The sequence below is a fragment of the Rhincodon typus genome, chromosome 5, assembly GCF_021869965.1.
Source record: "Rhincodon typus isolate 14 chromosome 5, sRhiTyp1.1, whole genome shotgun sequence".
In the NCBI taxonomy this organism is placed as follows: domain Eukaryota; kingdom Metazoa; phylum Chordata; class Chondrichthyes; order Orectolobiformes; family Rhincodontidae; genus Rhincodon; species Rhincodon typus.
In genome coordinates this window covers 88,517,094-88,542,646 of record NC_063336.1, presented here as the reverse complement: position 1 = coordinate 88,542,646, position 25,553 = coordinate 88,517,094, and the positions used below count along the sequence as shown (strand labels likewise).

General features: G+C 40.1%; 1 protein-coding gene across 1 annotated transcript in view; it reads right to left on the bottom strand.

The window, feature by feature from the left end:
* hmgcll1 (3-hydroxymethyl-3-methylglutaryl-CoA lyase-like 1) overlaps positions 1–18,849 on the bottom strand; it is a 74,712-nt gene extending 55,863 nt beyond the window's left edge. The window contains exons 1-5 of the mRNA XM_048597096.1: positions 18,736–18,849; positions 16,445–16,522; positions 14,681–14,788; positions 1,921–2,016; positions 602–690 (exon numbers count right to left, since the gene is read on the bottom strand). Of these exons, the coding sequence (XP_048453053.1) occupies positions 602–690; positions 1,921–2,016; positions 14,681–14,788; positions 16,445–16,522; positions 18,736–18,834 (470 nt within the window). The 5' untranslated portion in view covers positions 18,835–18,849. The remainder of the gene's footprint in view (positions 1–601; positions 691–1,920; positions 2,017–14,680; positions 14,789–16,444; positions 16,523–18,735) is intronic.
* Positions 18,850–25,553: the final 6,704 nt, after the last annotated feature.

Sequence of the window (25,553 nt, the reverse complement as noted above, 5' to 3'; positions counted from 1 at the left end):
CTTCTATCCGCCTCCCACTCTCTCCCTATTTATTTCAAAACCCCCTTGCCCTCCCCCTTTTCTGATGAAGGGTCTAGGCCCGAAACGTCCAAAAAAAAGCCTCTCTGCTCCTATGATGCTGCTTGGCCTGCTGTGTTCATCCAGCCTTGCACCTTGTTGTCTCGGATTCTCCAGCATCTGCAGTTCCTACTATCTCTTGATTACTTGTCCATATCTTTACTCTGCTTTATTTGATCACTTTGCAGAACAAATCTGTGAATCATCATTACATGTTTTTCAGGTGCGAAAAAGTAAATTGCTCTTACAAAATAAAAATTAGTCCCATTCTTTGGAATAAATTGGCTATAGGAGCATATGAAGAGGATTATATTTCATTGAAAGGTTCGAGAGTGGAATGGAATGAATGACATTGAGGAGAAGCGCACACCAATCTAACAAAACATTTTAGGTTGTGAGTTTCTGTGGAAACTTCCAAAACACAGCACATTAAATGGATTATGAAAATTCTAATTCAGCAACATTTTATTTTGTTCAATTAAGTGTAATTTTTAAATGAATTTAGATTGGATTTTTTTTCAATGCCAGAAAGAAAACAGTTTACAAAAAGGTCTTCAAGGTTATAATGTATACTCGTACTATAGTGGAATGTTCACTCTCAGCAGACAGACTGTAACCTAGAGAACTTTTCTGCTAAATGGAAAATATAAAACATTTGAGCAACCATTACAAATAACTTGTCCTAATAAGTCATTTTGACTAATGTGATTTTCCCACCTCAAACTTCACAATTTCAAAACCATCAACTCACATTTGAAACTAACTCAAGTATTCTTGCCTCAACTTTACTGAGCTTTTCAATACAATGTAGTACACTCTCTTTTTTGCAGCTTTATGTCTAAATTTTACCTTTAATCACAATGCCTTCTGTGTCTTCTGGAAGCTTAGAACAAGCATAATCAGCATTTTACTGGCAGATTCCGAGGTGGAATCATTTTCCATCGGTGTTGTCATCTTCTAACATCAGTGAAGAACATTTTCAGGAGAGAGTCCCAGCAACCAAGAGTGCAATCAAGCAATCCTTAATACTCAAATCATAATTTTCCAATCATTGACACAAAAAGAGGGCAGATGTAGTAATTTTTCAAAGGCCACTGCAGGAAGAAGAAGCCCAATATTGGGAGTCTATTGTTGGAAAATGAATTCCTTTGTCCAGATCTTCAAAAAGATCAAAATAACTTGTTAGGTTTTTTCTCTTCCTGAAGTTCCTATGTTTGCATAGTAGATTATGTTATATGGAGGGATATATACAGATGGCATCAATAAGGGGAAGTGCACACTTATACCACACCTTGCCTTATGACTTCCCAGACCATAGAATCCCAACATTGTGGAAGCAGGCCATTTGGCCCATCGAGTCCGCACTAATCCTCCGAAGACCATCCCATCCAGACCCAACCCCCTACCCTATCTCTGCAACCCTCCATATCCCATGGCCAATCCATCTAGCCTGCACATCCCTGGACACTATGGGCAATTTAGCATGGTCAATCCACCTAACCTGCACATCTTGGAACTGTGGGAGGAAACTGGATTACCTGGAGGAAACCCACGCAGACACGGGGAGAATGTGCCAGTACAAAGTACAATAAGTTAGACCTTCCGACAGTACCCCTCCACTGAACCTGTAAACCGTGTTACAAGTAGCCTACACACATTTTTGAGCTTTGGAACTGCAAAAAGAATATTTGATTTTTACATTTTGAAACAGTTTTGAAAACGCTGCAAATGGCAACACAGCAGTATTCAAAAATTATAATCAGAACTACTTAAATAATAGGCTAATATTTAATGGTATAAAATCTACTTTTAGCACAATATAAAAATACTTATAAAATCAATAACATTCAGAACTATACTCACTGCATCACGAAAGCCATGGAGATTTGGTGTTAATACAGGGTAACGTACTTGTGGGAATTTCTTTATTCCTTGCATGACTTCTGTGTGATCTGCCAACTGACAAAAGTAAGTGCACAAAAAGCACAATATTATTAATCTGTTCCTCTCAAATACTCAGCAATACGTACAGATACAAGAAGACACTTGACACAATTTCACACAAGTAACTGTTAACAAACATGAAAAACTCTTGAAGTAGGTAAGGAGTGGGTTAGGAGGTGGAAAATAGATGAAATGGATATTATTTCATTTGTCAGGAAGTGACAAATGGTGCCTTTAGCTTTTTCACCCAGATGACTTGGATGACGGCACTACCACCATGCTAAATGGCAAAGCAGCTCTAATAACTCATCTGACATTTGTAAGGCCTCTGGGTCATCAGCAGTTGCAGAATTGTTTTCAGTTACAATCTGTAAATTCATGGCCTGGCATCTGCACCATTACCAACAAGCTGGTAAATCAATCCTCGTTCAATTGATGATGCAGGAAGGTATGCTAGGAGCAGCACCAGTTATAACCAGACGTAAGGTGTCAGCCTGGTGAAGCTACAATGCAGGACTACTTGTGTGACAAATAACATAAACAGTATGCAACAGATAGAGATAAGTGATCACACAAAGAATGCACCAGATTTAAGCTCTGCAGTCTTATCCAACCATAAATGTTGGTGGACAATTAATCAACTTACTGGAGGAGGAGGGTCTACAAATATTGCCATCCTCAATAAAGGTGGGGGGGGGGGGGTGTGGAATGGAGGGATGCAGCCTGGACATCAGTGCAAAAGGTAAGGCTGAAGTATTTGCAACAACCTTCCGGCAGAAATGCCAAGTGGATGATCCAACTTGGTCACCTCCCTGTTTCCTAAAGTCACCAATACTAGTGTTCAGCTAATTTCGTTTACTCCACACGCTATTGAATGTCCAGGGGTGATGGTTGGAATCTCCTTCATTGGAAATGGTCATTGCCTGGTGCTTAAGTGATGCAAATGTCAGTTGTCACTCATCAATTTAAGCCTGAATGTCTTTCTGTATTTGGACACTGCGTCTTCAGTCTGTGAGGAGTTGGGAATGATGCTGAACATCATGCAAAATTAACCAAATATCCCAACTCTGACCTTATAATGGAGAGGGGCACACTGATGAAGCAGCTGAAGATGTTTGGGTGTAGGATACTACAGTAAGGATTTTATTTAATTCATTCATAGGATGTGGGCACCATTGGCTAGGCCTACATTTAGTGCTCATCCCTAATTGCCCAGAGGGCAGTTGAGAATCAAACACATTGAACATGTTTGATCTGATACATGAGACTTCATGGGGTCCAGAGTCAATGCTGAAGACTCTCAGGGTAACTCCTTCCAAGTATATACCACTGTTCCTCCTCCTCTGCTGGATCTGTCTTGTCAGTGGGATCATAACCAGGGATGTTTTCTGGGACATTGCAAGGTAGAATTCTGTGACTATCACTACATCAGGCCTAATCTTTGGGACAGCTCTCCAAGTGTTGACACAAACCTTCAGATGTTAGTAAGGAAGTCTTTACAGGGTTAACTCGTGTCATCTCCCATGAGTTGGGAGGCCTCTTTCACACACACACTTCATCCACATTTTTCCTTTCCTGATCTGAATTTTCCTCCACCAACTTGCACACAATTCTGGTAATAATCCTGACACAGTTTTTTTTTGAAACACGGTAAGTCCTTTAATGTCCCAGCACCTGATCCTCCATCATTAGAACCTTCTAACTATGCTTTCCTGCGCCAGTGGGCAGAAACGTAGTTCTTCACTTTCTGTTTCCATGGTCCCTTCCAGCTGTTTCGAGATAGCCCTCCCCTTCAAAACTTTCACCCCAGAGCTCTCTGTCTTTACAGTCAGAAAGTTGTCTATGATTCTAACGATCATATTCCCTACAGTTAAATAAATACATAGCCGCTAGATAAACAGAAATAGAATTGGAAATATCAGCGTAGGAGTGTGTCAGATTGCGGAACGTGGGAATTTGCTGCCGTTGAGACTGTCTCAGATAATCCAAATCAATGTGGAGTAACTAGAGAAGATGGGACTGGTCTCCTCTGAGCAGAGGTGGTCATGAAGGAGGATTGAATGGAGGCATTTACGATTAGGAGGGGCCTTTGATCAAGCACGTAGGGAGAAAGTGCTTCTGTTCAGTAATTAGAGCAGACAGATTTCGGCTATTAAGAAAAGTCCAGGGAGGAGATGAGGAGAGTTTTATCTTTGCTCAGAGAGTTATGACCTGGAATGCAAAACCTAAGAGGGATCTTTCTAAAAAGAATGGGATACATACTTGAAAAGGAGAAATTTGTAAGGCTGCAGGGAAAGGGCTGGGGTGTTGGCCTAAACAGACAACTCTCACAGAGATTAAGCACAAACACAATAGGTCAAATGGTTTCCTTCTGTTCTATATTATTCTATTCACTGATTCTAGCTGCAACATTTTTAATCTACCAGAGGGAAAATTCAGTAATACTGAAATTGAAGTACGCATGACAAGTCAGACCAGTATGTCTCATTTGCCAATTTTACTGGATTTTCCTGAAGATCCCATGGTCAGAATTTCCGCCCAGTCACCATCCCTCTTATCGTCAAAGGTAAAAAGGTTCATGTGGCTGTTGGACTGGATCTGATTCTTTAACCTTTCTTTCCTTGACTCTGCAAGGTTCTTCCTAACTTCTATGCTACACAGTCCTCTTCCTGCACCTGCCTCTTTCCAGTTGCTGTGACTATGTTGTGGCCTAGCAATATTGTCAGTGAGCTAATAATCCAGATGGCCCCGGCTTGAAAAGTAACCACGGTCAATTGTAAAATCCTATCTAATTCACTGATGTGCTTCAGGGAAGGAAATCTGCAGTCTGTCTGAACTACATGTGATTCTAGATCCACAGCAGTGTGATTAACTCTTAGCCGTGTTCTAAGCAATACGGGATGAGTAATAAATGTTGGCCCAGCCAGTGACTCCCACAGCACATGAGCGATTAAAAGAAAATTAATCAACCCCAAGTTACATGTCTCACACTCTACATCACTGAGTCTAAGACAATTAGTTAGAAAGAGAGAGTTCTACAAATGCAGTCGTCCTGGACAGTCTCGCCGATCATAACTTCCTACATTTTCAGATTCTTTTACAGTCTGCCTGTGCTGACGCCTCCAATTCTTAATTCACGTACATATATCCAGTGCCAGCTAAATTGTCCTTAATACTCCACACTATTCAGTTAGTGTGTTTATCCTGATCAGTCAACTTACTCGTTGAATGCTATTCTAGCTGAATTCCCAATAGTTACTATTTTAATTCCTTTCTGAAGTCCAAGCAGGAGAATGGCTTGTGTGTTTATGCAATTCCCAGTTCCTATGCTTTGGTGGGACAACATTTGGATTTTAACTTGGGCCTGAGCAGGTAAATTGTCGTGAATTTCTCACCAGATGACAGGAGGTCATATGCAGTCAGATGAACAATGTTCCTCAGGTCATACCTCACCTACCTTGGACTCCCCTGCCTCTCAAACTCTGAGATACAATCAAAACCCATTTGCTGTGATTTATCTGTTTGCCAGTGCTCTCTTCCTTGACATAGAGACAGCTATTTGACTCTTCAAACCTATCTGCGTTCCTACTGGTCCTACTGGTCCCAGTCTCCTGCTCTATCCCTGTAACCCTGCAAGTTTATTTCCTCCAAGTGCCCATTTAACTTCCATTTGAAATCATTCAATATCTCCATTTCCATACCCTTGCCAGCAGCAAGTTCAAGGTCATCACCATTCCTGTATTTAAAATAGATTCTTCCTCACATCACCAATATCTTTTGCCCAAACCTATGTCATTCTGTCCTTGTGCTATCAGCTTGTTGTTATCCATCTTACCTAAACCTGTCATAATCTTGTGCACATCTGTAAATTCATGCTATTAATTCAACTAATTATGAATCATCAGAGACTTTACATCAATATGTCATGCAAACAAGGAGTCATTTTCAACCTCATTAGCTAGGTAACAATGTATGGGTGCAGATAAACCTCTTGCCCCTTATTGCCCCTCGTCATTATGTTTGTCTGATTTCAACCTGAACTTGAAACCTGGCTTGCTGTAAAGTCTTGGAAGCTGCTCGATTCATTTGCTTTTTTGCTGGCTGCCCTTGCAAACTTTGAAAAACGTTTCAATGAGTTCATTGATTCACTTGGTGATGTTTCAGGCTGTAGCTTGGTAACTTTCCTGTGGGATCCTTTAGTTAATATGCTTTTTCAGCTGATTGATATACTAGCTGACCAGTGTCTCAATTAGCCAGTCAACAGTTTGTCAGTCTGGAGTTACTTGCTAGGAGATATGAAAATATACTGTATATACTGTAGATATAGGTTGACTTTTGAAGTCTCAAACAATCCTTTCGAAAAAATGGTGGGCTATGATATTTGCCAAATATATAATGTGAATTACTTACTTTGACCTAAATAAGAAAGAAAATAACATTAATAATTTATATTAAATCAATCCAACTTGGTTTTTTGAATGAATTTATTCTACAGAAATACCTTTGACCCCATTCAAAACATTTTAAAACCCTCCGAATTCATAATTTCTGGCATCTGATCAAGAGCTCACTACGTTCACTTTGCCTTTGGCTGTGACGTCATCATAAGGATCCCAGACTAGATCAAATGTGGTGCTCTTAGTTTCACAGTCGTCCTTCACAACACATTAACTTTCTTTCCATCCGCTCAATTTCATATGCTGCACTGTTTGAAAAATCATACGACAGTTTCTGCACCAACAGTATTACAAGATTTGATGATAAAACCGCACAATAGATTCAGTGGGCCGGCATTGTTGTTTGCTAGTGAGGGTTTTATCCTCTATCAATCATCCAACTATTCCATTCAGCACAGACAGCATCCTTGAATGGCTGGTCAAGGCAAACATCCAAATGTACATCCAAATGTTGAACTGTGCACATTAGACCTGCAGGTATAACAGCAATGTGAGTGTTACGTCTTCACAGGCACCTCTTCATTCCATTGATTTTATAGTATCTGAACATATTCCACACGAACAAGCTTCATTCTTTTCCGTGGGCCACCAGCATATCTATTCCACACATTAACAATCCGTAACCCTATCCTCATTGATCCAGGCAGGGTCATGGACATGCACTAATGCATTTTCAAAGTGGTTTGAAATTTGAAATTTAACACAGGTTTTAATGTTGTTGCATCACTCGTGCAGGCTTGTACCATTACGAATTTTGTTTCCTCACATCTAATGGTTTTCACTTGAACTGTCTGTGAACCTTCCCAGTCCAATGCTTGGCTGCTAGACGTATCAAAATCAAGGCCTTTTCATCCATGTGACCAATGTGAATAATAGGAACTCTGCTGCTGCCTGAAGCTAGTTTCCCTTCATTCCATAAAGAAACTACAACTTACTATCTCTAACTAATTGTTGCTCTGACTTGGTGTTTGATTTGGCCCACTTCACTGCACAGGTATTTCTATTGATGATATAACTTCTCTGACAATGACCAAGGGTCCATTCTGGTAAAGGTTTTTCAAGATCAGGCCAGCGGCTGGTTCCTGTTCTCGTGGTGCATTTGATGTCGAGGTTCTGCTTCATGGCAGACTCCTTCTTCCAAGGGTCAGATAGAGTTTAGGTTGAATGACAGAGTTTGAGGAACTGGATGAGCTACTCCTGCTTCTAGTCCTTGTGCTTTTGCATTTTCATACCTATCCTTCACTGACAGCAAATTCCCTTGCTGCGGCACAGTAATTTCGTGAAAATTAGTATACGCTGTGGCCTAAATATGAAACCAGCTCCATGCTTCATGTGCATTGTTGGAAGACCCATCTCTCTTGGTCATTCACCATGTGCTCTGTGTGGATTTATCTTAAACTGTGCTGTTACAATCTCAGTAGAGGCTATTTTTTTTTTAAGAAAAGGAAGTAATCAAATCTCAGTTACTTTCTGAAAGAATGAAGCCACAAGAGTCAATGATTTAAAGCAAAGAATTTTTAGGAAACAGGTGTCAAGACAAGTGATTCCTGAATACTATCCAAGGTAACTACCAATTCTAAACATAGAAACAGCATATATTATAATGTGGAGGTGCCGGTGTTGGACTGGGGTGGACAAAGTCAGAAGTCACACGACACCAGGTTACAGTCCAACAGATTTATTTGAAATCACAAGCTTTCAGAACACCGCTCCTTCGATAGGTGACCTGATGAAGGAGCAGCATTCCGAAAGCTTGTGATTTCAAATAAACCTGTTGGACTATAACCTGGTATCATGTGACTTCCAACATATATTGAACATCAATTACCAGGAAAACTACAGTTGCTCATAAACCTCAAATTATAAATGAAATACAAGGTAAAAATAAGACAGCTCTTATGAATTGGTACAGTCATCCACTCAGTTCATATGTCAGCAATCTGAATCACAAAGTCCTTTAAAGCCCTGTCTTCCTTCCAAAGTATTCGAGAATTTAACCTAAAGCCTAGCTGACAGCAGCACACAACTATCCTGAGCTCTATGGGCTGATCTTTACCAAAAATAATCACAACTGCAGATCCTGCACAAATCTGCTAACCTTGATCTGAATTATGTAGATCCATTGACGATACCTTCAAGGAGCAGTAACAACTGCAGCAACTGTACATTTGCTTATTCCCTTCGCTTGGATCTAGTATCCATCATTTTCAGCCTGCCTGTACTGCACCACTGGGAACATCATCTGAGTTCTGATGTCTATGTATCCTTTCATTGCATGGTCAACTTTTGAAACCTCAAAAAAATAATGGAGCCTGTGATATACGCTGAGTATACAATGTGAAGTACTTATTTTGAAATGGTTACCACCTACATAAGAAAGAAAATAACATTGATAACTTATACTAAATGAATTCAATAAGGTTTGCTGAATGAATTTATTCTACAAAGATACCTTTAAACCCACATTTTAAAAGCCACTCTCAATTTCAGTCTTAGATTCCTTAGAAACCTGGAAGGATCATTTTCCTTTCTCAGTTTCTTTTTTGAGTTTCCATTTTCAATTAGAACTGGTATTACCAAATACAAGCTTTGAAACCCTGGATTCTATCACACTGCGTATCCCCACAATGCAGCTGTGTCACCTGCTTGACCCCTTGCTCATACTTATGAGGGAACATCAAGTCAAACAGGCAAGTGTGAAATATTGAGCCAATAACTAACGTGAATAAAGCACGTTGTGGGCAAAAACATGTGTCAACCTATATGCTGACTAAATGCCAAATCATAATTTTGGAGGCTGAATGAACAGGGTCACCACATATGCTGGGTATCTATGGTAAGATCGCGATATTTCTTTTCAAAGATGATTGCATTCCAATCTAAGAGATATGATTTGGTCAGTAAGTTATCCAAATAATCTGAGCATTGTTATTCCAAATAGAACATAATGTATTTAAAGCCATGTTATCTGAAGTAAGAGAAGTACACTGATGTTTTTTCTCATTAAATATAGTATATGGTTGCTATGGCTGCTCCTATATTATATGTAGGAAAGTAGACAAACTTACAAGGATTGTACGCATGGCCCCTTTAATTCTGAAAAATCAAATAGCTAGAAGCCTTGTCCAACAGCTTGCATGAACCTGGACATCTCCAAACTATTAAAAGTACATTTTTTTTAGAACGTCTTAATGAAGAAAACTTGAATGGTGTTGAAATCTAATATATGTGATGTGAACTAAAACAGATGATTCCCAATCCTTTCAGAATGTGTGAAATGTTTTTGTAAGCAGGAATATGGTTCTCATTAAGCCACAGACTAAAATAAAACCCCAGATCAGTTCACATGCAATTCCCCTTTTAATTTGCAATTTATAAATAGGGCACAAAGTAAATATTGTGTAAAGAGAGGGAAGTCAGGTATATCTGAGCTAGGACGAGTAAAAGGCTAAGGAAAATGACTGCCTAAAATGCTTATCATTAAATATGTGTATGCTTTAGATAGTTATACAACAAAATATTGCTGCGAAACCTAGATGTTATGGAATAGAGTTTGCAGAAAGAGGAAGGAGAAGATTAATACAATTTCAGAGGTCTCAACATTACCCTGCTATTAACAAGCATTTAGCTCTTACACAAGGTTTATAATTGGGTCCATTATGTCTATTTCTGGGCACCACACTTTAGGAAGGATGTGAGGGCTTAGAAGAGGATTGGAGAATAGTTCCTGAGAATGGCTACAGCGATGAGGAATTTCAGTTATGCAGACAGACTGGGGAAGTTGGGTTGGTTGAAATCACAGAAATGATTTGATCGAGGTTTTCACCATCGGGAGGAGGTGGGGAGATGTTGTTCTCATTGGTGGAAGGGTCAAGAATCACAGAACAACTATTTAAAGCAATTGGAAAAAGAACCAAAACATTAGGAAATTACATGGGTAAATTAGGGAAAATGCTGCATGTAAACATGTGTTTACATTCCGGAAAGCAGTGCCTGGCAATCTGGTGCTGGCAGGTCCAATTGTGGTTCACAAAAGGGAATTGGTTAATACTTTGGGAATAAAGCTTAGGGAAATTAGGAAAGGATAAGGAACGGAGACTAGATAAACTGCTTTCAAGAGAATGGACATGGACTCAATGGGCCAAATGGCCACCCTCACTCTGTAACCATTTTATGATTTCATGATAAATGGAATAGAATATAAAGCATGAGAGCTTTCCTAAATCTTTGTAAATTGCTGCTTAGAGAAAATGTGGAGAACAGAGTCAAGAATATGGGGAGTGGATAGGAAAGTGGAATTCAAGCCCAATATCAACCATGATGGATAATAGATCTACTCCTACTTTTATTTCTTATGTTTAATTTTCTAGTGAGATTGAGAAATGCTGTCACTAGTTAACATTGCCCCATTTGGTACGCATCATCCTCACATATCATTTCAATGGAGTTGTTGAGATGGATTCTCCTGCTTAATTCTGGCTGGACCAGGTGGAATAGTGGCAGGGAGAAAATGAAGAAAGAGAACAATGAGGAATGCCACTACCTCACTGTCCCAATCAGGGCTGAAGTGTACCAGGTTCTGAACGACATAGGCTCTGGTGAGATGAGCAGTATCATAAAGTGAGATGGTCATCTCAACATTGAGTTCATCTCGCCACAACTTCTCTGCTTTGCTCAAGCAAGTGAGACTCTCAGCAGAGAGCAGCAAGTTCCCAGTTCTTATTATTGCTTGTTAACCACTTGTTAACAGCCCAACTCGCCACACTTTACCATACAAACTAACCTTTGCGAAAACTCAACACGGAAATCAGAGCAGGTTCAATTTGCTGTTTGCGCCAAAAGAGCTTGGACACCAAGCACTAGCTTCTCAGGCTTGGACACTGGCCACACATACCCCACATCCACATACATTGGCATCTAATATGTGCCAGCCTGTATGAACCGTTATGGTACATCTCTGATCCACTTACAGGATGCTTCTCCACTTCTGCGCTACACAACAACTATCATCGCAATGCTGCAGTAAGGACAGTGTATACTCAGCACTCACCCAGACTTGACCAGACTGCAGCTCTGGGCTCTTCACTCACTGTCGTTGCATTCACTCACTCAGCCTACCTGCATATATGCAGCAACCCTGCCTTGCCTTTGCCCCCTCAACCAGAGATACCAGTCTCACTTTATTATTGTTGGGCCATGCTATTTAGCACAGACAGAAAACCAGGAAGCTTACCACAGTTATCAGCAGTTTTCAGTCTAGCCAAGGGGGTTATGCTGCGCTCAGCGAATCCCGGCACAGTAAGTCAAATGCAGGGGCTAATACCTGTCCAGTCCCTTCTCGGAGGCAGCCAAAGTCAGGATTCTCTGCTCATAAGCGGCGAAGAATCAACTGATGAGTAGCCCACTACCCGTCTAGACTCTTTTTGCCCTATTGTGGGCTGTTTTGTTCCTGGAAGGAGAGACAGGTAGGTATTATGGAAGATGAAAGTGGTGGCAGAGCTATTTACTGTTGGTGCAGGGTCATTGAGCAAGTGAGTTGGCAGTACAGAAGGTGCGCTAATGTTGGAGTGGGTGAGGGTAAATGAGAGAAGATGTTGCACGCAATAGCGAGAGCGGTAGAGCAAATCAGTTGGTGGGAGGTGAGTACAGTGTCAGAGATAGAGTGAGTAAGAGATATCCAAGAGATGAGTGCAGCACTTGCACTGGCAGAGTGGTGTAGGAAATGAACCTTCTTCCAACACTGCTGGGCACTCCTCGAGATGGCTGAGATTGCTTCAGAGGAGGTGGCAATCTCAGACCAGGCTGGCATGGTCTGGTATCGTGGTTTTCATTGCTGACCCTGGGAAAGAAGAAGTCCCACCCCTGCACCCCTCCAGCCAGCAGGAGTGCCAGGACTATGCCAGCAAATCAGGGCAAGGATTTCTTTGAGTCTGCCATATCCTAGGCAAATGTCAGGAATGGGGCAGGGAAGGTCTAGACTGACCACCTTCGTCCAGGTGCCTCATGTTCTTGTAAAGACTTTGCCGGTGCCAGGGATGACCATGAATTTGTAAGATGGGATGGAAATGTGGTGTTTTTCTTACCATGAGGGTAATTAATGTGGTGGGTTTCGTAAGATACAACAATGAGAATCACTCCAGCAAACCCAGCCTGATTTGCACTTAGCCAAAAGACAAATGCAAAAATTCAGCCCCGAATTTCTTCTGACATCCCTTCCTGGACGATCACATCTCCATGCAAATATCAACCAGGTGGAATTCTGGGAAGGTTCACTGGTGATGGGGGTGTTACTGGACTCCAGAGCTCCTATGGACCCAAGTTACCATGGCTTCATTGGTAACATTCAACCTTCTGTAGAAATGGGAATGCCCAGAGCTCAGAGTCAGCAGAGACCCTCTCCACTGAGGTTTCAATAACTTTCCCTCATGTGCCTCAGAACCTTCACCTGACCTTCCAGGTAGCTTCCACTTTCTCACATGCCCAAGCATCTCTTTGGAAGTGCCAGGGTGGCTATTTTGTGGCACCATCGGCATTTTGAAGGCAGGCAATGGCTGGGTTTTATTTATGTGGAAGAGAGAGGTCGGGTAGACAGTTGTGCACAGTTAATGATTTGGCTTTGGGAAACAGCTAGCTCAGTTTCACGGTCTACATGGAAGAGTAGGCAGGGTCTGCTCTCATCACTGCTTTCCACAAAGAGGAGAATCCAGCCCGCATCTTTGCAATAAGAAATGAGATTTCTAGAAAGTACAACATCTTTCCAAATTTAACACTTGGCATCAGTCGGAAAAGTTTGAGGAAACAGTGTTAAGGATTCCCAGAAGATTCTTAAGGACGTACATATTAAATAAAAAGGAAATGGATCAGCGAGACATGTTACTGCTACATAGTGAGATGCTACACATTTTGGATCAAACCCCACAAGCAATGTTTATGTTTTCACATGAAAATATTTCCATTTTGTGCCAGACGATGATGCTTTTTTTTTATTTTTAAACAGTCAATATAGATCGGTTAATGCATTGTTGATGAGAATGGGCTAAACAAGAAATATGAGGAGTGATGAGAAGCTTTCAGTAAGTGCTGTTTGCAAAGCACAGGCTGCTACGCTCGTTTTCCCATGCCTTAAGTTTAATAGACAGAAAATCAAGATCCTGGTACATGAATCACAAAAACATTTAACTTGCAGGTTAACAAGTGACAGGATGGTAAATGAACTGTTGTTTATCACAAGGGGAGTAGAATATAAAAATAGGGATATTTTTCTTCAGCTGTTCAGGTTCTTGGTGAGACTACATCTGGAGCAGTATGCACAGCTTTGATCTCCTTCTTTGAACAAGAATGTAATTGTTTCAGAAACAGTTCAAGAAGGTTCACCTACCTCATTCCTCAGCTGGTGAACTTTTCTAATGAAGAAACACTGAAGAGTTTGGGTTTTTACCCATAGAGCTTATAGGAACGAGAGATAAACTTATTGAAGCATGTAAGATCCTGATGGGATTTGATAGGGTAGATACCAGGAGGATGTTTCACCTTGTGGACTGGAACTAGGAGACACAGTTTAAGATGGACGAGAATTTTGTTCTTCTCAAGGGTTCTTTTCCCCAGAAACAGTAGACGCTGGATCATGAATTTATTCAAGGCTGAGTTAGATAAGATTTTTGGTGGACAAGGAAGTTAAGGATTATGAGGAGAGCATACAGGATAGTGAAATTAAGATGACCAGATCAGCCATAATCTTACTAATCTGTGGAACAGTCTCAGAAGACTGAATGGCCTACTCCTGCTCCTGAATGTAATGCTTCCAAGCTAATTTATGTATCATTATTCATCAAGCTCCTGTAGTGTCACATACTAAGAGGGTAATTTTGATTTTAATACACAAAAATGTAATGACAAGTCAGCAGGACCATTGATAGTTCTCATGATTAATATTCCCAAAGGGCTACCAGTTTGTGATTTCCTACTCATACAAAGTCAAAAGTATCTCCTGAAGTCACGCTATGTGTAATCTCCACTCAATTTTCATATATTCATAGATTTCAATATTTTCTTATGCATGTTGTATTTCTTGTGAAATAGTCCATGTTTGGACTCTGTCAATCTCAACTTCAATGTGACAAAGTCATTTATCATTCTTGATTCCTCTCCCAACCGAATAAACCCAACCATCTTGTAAACAACTTACCAATTATTACACATTCTAATTAAATGTTTCGACATACCTGGGGCATCCATTTTGGAGGTACAAAACTGGTGGTTTCAATGACAGATAATCCTGTTTCTGATAGAAGGTCGATCAACTTGATTTTTATTTCTGTTGGTACAATCACCTGAAAGCAATTCATTCAAATAATAACATTTCTGAACTGGTTGATTAGAAAAATACATTAAACAAAAAAAGACCAATCTTCTGAAAATGTTTATTACCGATGATCCAACAAATGGGGATTCTTGACAATGCATTAGAAGAGACAGCAAAGAGAGACTTGAGTGCTTTCCTAATGGAAACATTGTTAAAGAGGATGCAAAGTTTTAACACTCGGTCAAGAAAGCACAACAAAGCCTCTACTTTGTCAAGGGACTAAGGAAATTCGGCATGTCCCTAAAGACTCTAAAGACACAACATCCACAACCCGAGCTACAAACCTACTCTAAAACCTTAGAGACTCTTACCAATTTTTATAGATGTACCATAGAAAGCATTCTATCCGGGTGCATCATGGCTTGGTACAGCAATTAGTTGCTGCCCAGGACCATAAGAAACCGCAGAGAGTTGTGAACATAGCCCAGACTATCACACAAACAAACCTTCCATCCACTGACTCCAGCTATACCTCTCACTCTTTGGAAAGGCAGCCAACATCATCAAGGACCCCTCCCACCCCAGTTATAATCTCTTCCAATCTCTTCCGTCAGGTAGAAGATACAAAAGCTTCAAGAACAGCTTCTTCCCCACTGTTATTAGACTTCCTAATGGATCTCTCAAATTTCAAATTTAATTTTGACCTTGCTCTTTGTGCACGTTCTCATAGTAGTCCTCGCTCTGTTCTATTAGCCTTATGCACTTGGTATGGTATGACCTACTGTACTACATGCAAAACAAAACTTTTCACTATACCTGGATATATGTGACAATAATAAATTAAATCAAATCAACACTTTGGGACTTGCACAGAGTGCAATTGTGTATTGGAAAAATACACCTGAATTCCTTATGGTTTCCCGATAAAACAGAACTTCTCTTCACTAGCTGCTTCACTCAGAGCTGAATCTCAATGTTTTCACACCTACTTAATCATGTGGACCTGATGTGCCCTTAGCACTGTGACATCTGAGATCATCCCCTGTCAGACAAAGCAAGGATCAGTCTTGGTACATCATCACACAATAAAATGCATCAGAACGCTGCATGAAAACACTCCTCCTCTTTGATATTAGGTGGATATCATATGGGATACATGGCGTAATGAAATTTCCATCATGCAGTCTGTCTAACTAACTGACTACCTGAAGCCCAACTGCAAAACAGAAAATTCGTTCTGAAGTTATTATTTTCCCTTTCGGAGATGTTTACATTCAGCAGAAAATTAGTCAACGTACCTCAGTTCTAGGTCTATCTGTAAACTTCTAAACAAAAGCTGAAAGGTTAGTTGAATATAAGAACAGGAGTAAGCCAATCAGTCCCACAAGCCTGTCAATTCATTCAGCTAGTCAATTAAATCATGGTTGATTTGTAACAGAAATTCATCTGTGTTCCTTCCATAATTCTTAATGCTCTTGCAAAACAAAAATCTGACAATCCTAGTTTTGAAATTGTATCACCCAAACTATAAAAGCAAAGGTATGCTTAAGATAAATTAGAGAAGGATTTACAATACAGGTTGCTTACCTTAGTTATAGATCCACTAAATAATCCTATTCCATTCAAAGTGCAATGTACTCCAAAGTATGGCATTCAATATATTGTTTTCTTAAAGTAGGCATACCTTCTCATTCTGGAGACCATCCCTCGGTCCAACCTCAACGATCTTTACAAATTCAGGAAGACCTGGTATAACATTGTTCTAGAGGTTAAAAGAAGTTTCAGATTTAAGCCAGAGTCAAAGTTCTATTCAGCAAATCACCCATTTCTGAATTTCAGTGCAGTCATGAAACTTCAAAGCCAACATTCCTCTAATGTGTCAAACATGGCTCAGTTGGTAGTAATCTTGCCTCAATTCACAAGGTTGTAGTTTTAAGTCCCACACTAAGACATGCACACAGCAATCAAAGCTCCAGTGCAGTACCAAGGGAGTGATGCACTGTCAGAGATGCCTTCATTCAGATTAGATGTTAAACTGGCTGCTCAGATGGATGTAGAAGATCCCAAGTTATTTATTCCTCAGGCAACATCTCAAAAAAAAACAGATTATCGTAACTGTATCACATTTGTGTGAACTTATTGGAACAAATTGGTTGCTGTGCTCCTTATAGTGCAATAGTGACTACAAAAAGATTAATAGGATGCTATCTGGACTGAAAGGTTTGAGTCATAAGGAAAGGCTGGGACCTTTCGTTTGAAGTGTAGGAGACTAAGGGGTGATCTTATAGAGGTCTATAAAACCACGACAGGCATAGATAAGGTAGATAGCCAACAGCTTTTCCCCATAGTAGGAGAGTCTAAACCTAGAGGGCATAGGTTTAAGGCAAGACAGTAGAGATACAAATTCATTCAGAGGGACATATTTTTCACACAGACGGTGGTGAGTATCCGTAATAGGCTGCCAGAGGTAGTGGTGGAGCAAGTACAATTTTATGTTTAAGAAACATTTGGACAGGTATGGAGAGAAATGGACCAAATCCAGGCAAATGGGGCTAGATTAATTGTGAAAAATTAGGTGGCATGGACAAGTTGGATCGAAGGGTCTGTTTCCATGCTGAAAATCTCTATGACTCTATTACTTCAAGAGTATGTCATTGGTTATAAAGCACTTTGTCATATCCAATGATTGTGAAAGACACCATCCAAATATTAATCTTTATTTCATCTATTCTCAACTACATGACATACAATTTTAACAAAAGAGTAATACCTTATTTATAGTCTTCAGACATGACAATATTTCATGAAAATACCACAAATCTTGTAAACTATATAGTAGATGGACATGCTTGCTTTCATCTCACAAAGAGATCATACAGATTGATTGGACTATAAGTCAAGATAAACTTTTGCTTCAAATGACATACACCATTTTACGTGAAGATTGGGCAGATTTTCATAATGAGACATCCAGCTTTAAGTCAAAGCTGCTGTTTTCAAGCTTAGCTACCTCCAGTGGGTCAGATAAAGCTTGCAATGGTAGTTGGAGCTCATGACTTTCACTGAATCCTTTCCGTCTGTACAGATATCAAATATGACATCCAAGTATTTAGTGTTCCAAACCAGTTTGCGTTACTGATTAAAGATGTTCAGTCTGAAATTGGGAAGGCAGCAGAAACATAAACAAATATTAACATGTATTACTTCTGAACACATGAAAACAAATGGCAACATTGACAACAAAATATTAATGCAAATTTATTTTTGTTTTAACTTGTTTTTATTTTGTTGAGCTCATCCCAATAGAAGACTTTTACAATGCAAACACACATTGGTCATTCAATAGTGACTTTGAGAGAACCTTTGAGTTGTGTTTCAAAGCAAAACGTTTGCTGAACCATTAAATCTCCTCAGCTCCTGCTGTTTCTGGGAAATAGCACTGATATTTCAAGTAGTTTCTTACAATTATACTTTCCCAATGGCTATCAATACAACGCTCAATTAATTACATTGTGGTTTATCAGTTTGTTAACCATTCTGGCATTACTGTAGGCTGTGAGCAGTTAAACCAGAAAAAAAACGATTGCCTCCTGACCATACTCTGCTCCATTACTTTTTGAACACCAGGACCCCCATTGCAATTCATTTCAGCAAATCAAATTATTTATTTAGTCAAATGAAAATGATTGAGCCAACTTGCTCAGTAAATGGTATCATGATTAAGCACCAACAAATATCTTTTTTTCACTAATGGTAATTATAAAGACCCCAGCATATCCTCCAACCGGCCCTAAAATACACACACCACTTTGTGAGGGATGTACGTGGCTCAGTGACCAAATTTGTCTTTTTCAGTCTTCTGTTTTGCATTAATTTTTGATATGCAATTATCCTGATTAGGTTAGGTGTTGATATCAGAGCGTCCAGAGTTAACATAAGCTAGAGATTAGCTAATAGTGGCCTGGAGCATCATACCTGTTGCCCTAATGGGAAAGCAGTGTCACCAATGGAGAACCAGTCCATGTTGACCCCGGTACTCAGACATTCTTTGATGGTCGAAGGTACGTTCCCCATGGATTTGCCTCCCGTCCACACACACAAATACACGGACAATGGCCGAGTCACTCAACCCGGCCCTTTCAACACGATCGCCGGGTAAACAATTCCAAAACAAAAGGTATTAAAAAATAAAGTTGTTTACACTTTTTTTTAGAAAACGATAAGACGCCCCGGTGATGACTGCAGGAGAGATGTGATGCTGATGAACTGATGGTGGAGCGGTATCCATATACCCACTGGGAATGCCCTGCTCTCCGCAACGCAAACACTGCATCAGCGCACGCCCAGTCTATGCGGCTGCAGCCATCAGCTGGAAAATGCAGCTGGACGTGGACCCCAGCACATACACTTGGCTGGTGGAAAATGCCGACCAGCCTCGGCACACTGAATATCATATTTTCCGGAGCAGTGGATTATAACAAAACAAAATGAGCTTTTCATTATACTCAAAGTACGTTTTATGGGTCGGCTGAGTCATGAAGTTCTGAGTTGAAGTCCCACTCCACACAGTGATCGTAGCTGAAATGCTGGGGGAGTGCTGCACTGTCATATGCGCTGCCGTTTCATTGAGTTAGACGTTGAGAGAGATTCTGCTTGCTCCTGCAGGTGGCCCTAAAATATCCAGTGGCATTCTTTTCCAAAGAAGAGCAGGGGAATTATCCTACAATGTCACTGAGTCCTAGGGATGTACAGCATGGAAACAGACCCTTCAGCTCAACTCATCCATGCTGACCAGATATCCTAAATAAATCTAGTCCCATTTTCCAGCATTTGGCCCATATCCCTCTGAGCCCTTCTTATTCATATACGCATCCAGATGTCTGTTAAGTGTTGTAACTGTACTAGCCTCCACCACTTCCTCTGGCAGCTCATTCCTTACACTCACCACCCTCTGCATGAAAAAGTTGCCCATTAGGTCCCTTTTAAGTCTTTCCCCTCTCACCTTAAACCCCTCTAATTTTGGACTCCCCTACTCTGGGGAAAATATCTTGACTTCACCCTATCCATGCCCCTCATGATTTTGTAAACCTCGGTAAGATCACCCTTTAGCCTCTAACGTTCCAGGGGAAATAGTATTCAGCTTCTCTCTATAACTCAAAACCTCCAACCCTGGCAACATCCTTGTAAATCCTTTCTGAACCCTTTCAATTTCCACAACATCTTTCCTCCAAAGAGGCTGGTATCCCATCACTAAGTCACCCTTTATTTACATGTAGAGAGTACTTGACGCTGATCCAGCATCCTCAAAGCCAGCTGTCCAGGTGAATAGAATGTCTGACACTCCTGTTTATAACTGTCAGCCAGGGCTCCCTGATTGGGACCAGATTAATGGTCCCAATCAGAGAACTCATATTCTATGAGCTCCACCTGGTTGACCTCATTACAATCTCTACAGTCCTGATTAATATTTATCCCAAAATCCACATTACTAAAGCGGATGTAAGACCCTTCTTACATTGCTGAACTTGGGAGCTTACTGTGGGCAAATTGGCCACTGTGTTTTGCTTATTCCACACTTCAAAGTGCTTCATTGATTATAAAGTGCTTTGGAATGTCAAGAGGCTATGCAAAGTGCTGTATATAAATGCAAGTCCTTCTTTTAATTTTGGATATAGTGGCCCAGCAACACAGCTGCAGACTGTCTGATATTTGCCCCTAAGATCCCAATTTGGCTGCCTGACATTTCCAGCCAGAAGTATTGGTGTTCAGGGGAGAAGTCACTGGCAGGACAAGAGGCAGAATATTTATTTAAGTCAATCTTGTGCGCATTTCCGACAATCCTCTTTAGATTTTAGTACGCCCCAGTGCCTGTTGTGCCAGACAATAACTGTGTGATGCTAACCAATGGGAGCACCCTTCACCCAAAGTGATCAGGATATAAACTTTATGCTCTATGCCTCATTTCAAATGGGCATTGTTTACAATAGACTGAACCCACAGGCTTTGTATGCTATCTATAATCAGTTTAGCATCTTATCAATGGAGTGAAAATTCATTCCTTCCAACAACAGTTGATTTGCCACCATAAGCAGCATTTTGTGAAAGTCAACACCCAATAGCCTGGCAGCAGTCTCATTCATCCTAGACAATCTTCTATGCCACTTTTATGCCAACCAGACTGGCAGGTTATGGACTGTCTAATGTGTAATAAGTGGCAGCTCTTAGGGCATGGCTCATGATTCCTCTCAGGAATGTGTGCACAGCTGCGGTTCTGACCTAGAATAAGAGCATGCTGCCCAAAAAATAACATTGGGCAAACTGTCGGCAAGTTCAAACACTTCATTTGCCTGTGCCATTTAGGGGCAGCTTTGCAATATGACCTGCAATAATCCACGTTTTTGAGCTGAGCCATTGGAATCTCCTTCTTCTGCATGTAGGACTTGCTCTCTTACACAATGGTGGGTTTCGCAGGTCACAGCTGATCTTCTCATGGTCTTCTTGTGTTGCTACATGCTATTCTGCCACGAGTTCTTGCTGTGAGTCTTTACTGAGGTGCTGGCTTCCAGGTGTGTTTGCTTTCATCCACCCTTACCCCAGACCTTCCAGAATATTCTGAGGAAGGGTCACCCGGACCTCAAACATTAACTCTGTTTTTTCCTTCACAGGTGCTGCCAGACCTGCTGAGCTTTTCCAGAAACTTTGCTTTAGTTCTTGATTTACAGCATTCGCAGTTCTTTCGGTTTTTATTCCAGAATATTCTGTGGCCTTTGGCCAATGGTGTTATTAGCTGGGCTCATAGCATCCAATGAGGTCGCGCCAACACCCCTTACTGCTGCCATGCCAGAGTGCACATCTTCGGGCATTCAAGATCCCAGAACAATCCTGGGGCTGGTTGTGGCTGGTTTTCCCCTTAACCTTTGTGACCTCTTTGACCTTAGTTTCCACAGCTCTCTGTGGCCAAAAGCTGCTGGCTGCTGTTTCATTTAGTTCAGCCAATTTTCTATCAGGCTCAATTTCACTGGCTGTGGGTCAATTTAAAATGTCCAATGCTGGGCTTGTGGTCGCCTGACCTCAAGTGGGTGGCATTTAAAGCAGAAATCACTCACATAAAAGATTACCTTGAGGGAGAAACAGTGAGTATCAACATGTGACTAAAGATATTAAGGTTAAAATGAAAAATGTAAAGCAGGTTTGTGATAACTATAAGGTTCATAATGCAATAGAAAACCAAGCCAGCTACTAAAAGTAAAGAGAAGACCTGAAGAAGGAGAAGGGAACAAGGGAAATGTGTGTGTGAGTCAATTAGTCAGTAAAATGAGAAGAAACTCTAAACTCTTTTGCAAACACATAGATGATAATTTGTTACTAGAAGTGAGGGAGAGATAAGTAGGTACCAAAGGAGTGATACTAATGACACCAAACTTGGGAAGTGTAGCAAAAAGTGAGGATTTTACCAATCAACTAATATAGGACATCGATCACCCAGAACTACTCATTAAAAGCAAGGTCCACCAATTTAAAGCAAACGTTTATAAATCACTGGTTAAGCTTCAACGACCACATTGTGTTCAATTCTGTCTTCATACGTTTGGAAGGAAGGTAAGGCCTTGGAGGGAGTGAGGGGGAGATTTACTGGTATTGTATCAGGCATTAGGTGATTTCAGTTATGTGGAAAGATGAGAGGGGGAGACGAGATAGACAGGGAAAAGCGAAGGTTGGAGGAAAATGTTTCCGAAATATTCAGAATTAGTAAAGGTGTCAGTAGAATAAATAAGGAGAAAGATGGGTAATTAGAGGCCGTCTCCGTAGGCTCAACGTTGCATTATTCTGTTCCTCCCTGCCCCAGTGAACATCAGGATCACAATGATCATCTTTAGAAACCAACATTCTCTTTGAAGTATTACAATAAAATGATGTATCCCCCATGCCCTTCTCAAATATGTTTTTTTTTCCAAACACAGCAAGACAATTATTATCGACAAATTCTCTTCAGAGTTCTCCAGGTGTCATTCAGAGATAGACTGCATTGAGAGCAAGAAATTCAGGTTTTTCAGACTGTCATTTTGTACAAGTTGTTATCTCTCTTTCGTTCACTTGTACAAATAAACTTTAATTAAGGCAAGTTGAAATCTTCACTGCTTTAGAAACATAACAATAATCTAAAATAGTTGTTCTGCTCTTCTGCCAGTTATTCCAGATAATCAAATCAACAAACAGTTCTTATTAAAGGACAGAAGAAAATTATTACTATTGCAACCAGTCAGGTGAAATAATTTCCTCCTACGTTAGAATAAATACAAAGTAAAACATTGCTAATTCTATCTGAATATGGTGGTATCTTATAACATTACACAATAACGTGTTAAAGATGTGAAGATTAACATGTTTTATTTTCATTTATAAAATTGGCATATCTACAACATAGTGAAAGTTAAAATAAAATATAGGATATATTTAAAAGATCTGATTGAACAACATGGGATTAATGACGAGCATTATTTTTGCCCTTAACTAGCGCAAATACTTTTTAGTTGTGTAGTCTTATACATCTTCAGATATTCCATTGACAAATGTTTAATATTCCAAATGCAAGATTGTTAACACGGAGCAAGATGACATTAATAAAATGGTTAATATCTCATTAGATCATGACCTGATTTAAGTATATTTTAAACCCCCTGGGTATTTTTGTATGCATACCTCATTTGACCCTGTACCTTGTACACTTTTGGTTCTTAATAGCTGCATTGTAGCAGAAGGTACTCTTACTATTTTTACAAATGTTAACAGCATTTATAAAAACAGCCACTAAACTGGACTCAGTTCTTTCAAAGCAATCATTGTTCATCCAGCTTTCCAGTTTCCATTCCTCTTGAGGGGCTCCATATGCTTTAAAGATTAATTCTCGCTCCATTTGTCCTCTGTCCAGCTCCTGCAATTTTGTTGCAAACTTCAGACACTTTTTAAAAATCGAGTCATTGGAAGTTATCGGATTTGCAACATAAAGTACAATTAGGTGTGCTAATTTAGTCACTTAGTTTAATTGCCTGCCATATATAGGATCAACAAAAATTTGTGGTGACAATTCTAAAAGCAATTTGAAAACATTATTCATTCACCCTACCTCAATGTGACAAGATATTGCTTAATTAGATTAAAACCAATCCACTGTTCATTGAATTTAACACCTTGTCAAAAACAAAGGAAAAAATTCCACAGGATGTGACAGTTTATGAGCTGCAGAAACTGGGCAAGTTTCTTATTGTGGATTACTTAAAGTATGTTCAACTAATAGGTCAGCATGCATATTTACATGTGTGTCCATATTGTCTGGGCTGTTAAGGTGAGTATGGCATAGTAATGGAAAATTTCAGCATGGAGAAGACGGTCCTTCATATCTACGGCAAAAGAGCGTGGCTAATAGTATCCGAAAAGGAAACTAAGCTAGTTACAAAATCAAAGCATCACATAGAACAGACAGAAGCCATTCTGCCCATTAAACCGGTGATGGCTCTTTAGAAGAGCTTTCCAACTTATCTCACTCCCCTGCCCTTTTCCAACATCCCTACAAATTTCTCCAGTTTAAAAATGTATCCAATTCCCTCTTGAAAGTTACTACTGCATCTGTTTCCACTGTTGTATTGAAAGGAAATATTAGATCTTCAACAACTGATTCAAGATTGTTTTGTATGTCATCCTGAAGCTTTAACATTATTAGAAGGCTGGACAATTCCAAAAGTGATAAAAAGCACATACTTCATCATAATAAACATTAGCCATGTTAGGGTCGAGTATGAAATTGGAAATCACAATACATTCTGATGTTAGGATATCCTACCATGGAGTCCCAGCCTGGAGGAAGCCCAGTGCAGACACCCAGCCTCGAGGAAGTCCAGCGCAGCCACCCAGCCTCGAGGAAGCCCAGCGCAGACTCCTAATCTCAAGGAAGCCCAGCGCAGACTCCTAGCCTCAAGGAAGCCCACCGCAGACTCCCTGCTTTAGTAGGACAGTAGTGCTAAACCTTTACCTGTATTTTCCTAATTTATGCTTAATTTATGCTTATTTTGTGTCTAGGTATCTTTGTAACTAAGATGGCATCAGAAATGGTGACTTTGTACACTTCACTGTACTCAGGTATCTCTGTACTTCTGTACTTCAGTATATATGACAATAAACCTAATGCTAATTCTAACTACAACTTGCATTTATATCTTATAGTAACATATCCCAATATATGCCAAACCATGTCACAATAACAAAAAAACAATTGCTGGAGTTCAAGGACACAAGGGTAGCCAGAGTCGAGACAGTAGAGTTTGAAGAACATTTAGAAGGCAGGACGAAAGGCAGGAAGAAAGGCAAGAAGGATGGAATGATTGACAGACAATGTGTCAAAGGTTTGAAGCCAAAGGAGATGAAAGTTTGAAAGTGAAACAGAGGAAGAGAAGAAGGAAAAGGAAATTAGAGTCAAAAGCAATGTTACATGCTGGCATGTAGAGCTGGAGGCAGTCATAAAAGTGAGACCTGAGCAAATTTATTGATCCAGACTTGAGTTTTGAATTTACAGCAACAATAGACAGAGAACAACTGAAAATTATGAGGTCATGAACAATGGGGAACTAAAGATTTAGTAAAGGACAGGATGAGTTTAGCAGAGTTTTGAAAGAATGTCGAGACATGGGCAATAGAGTATTAGAGTTATCAAGCTGCGGAATAATGAAAGCAGGGATGATGGTTTTAGTAAGAGTGGACTGAATGACAGATGTTATGTCATTGGTAATGGATAAAGATTA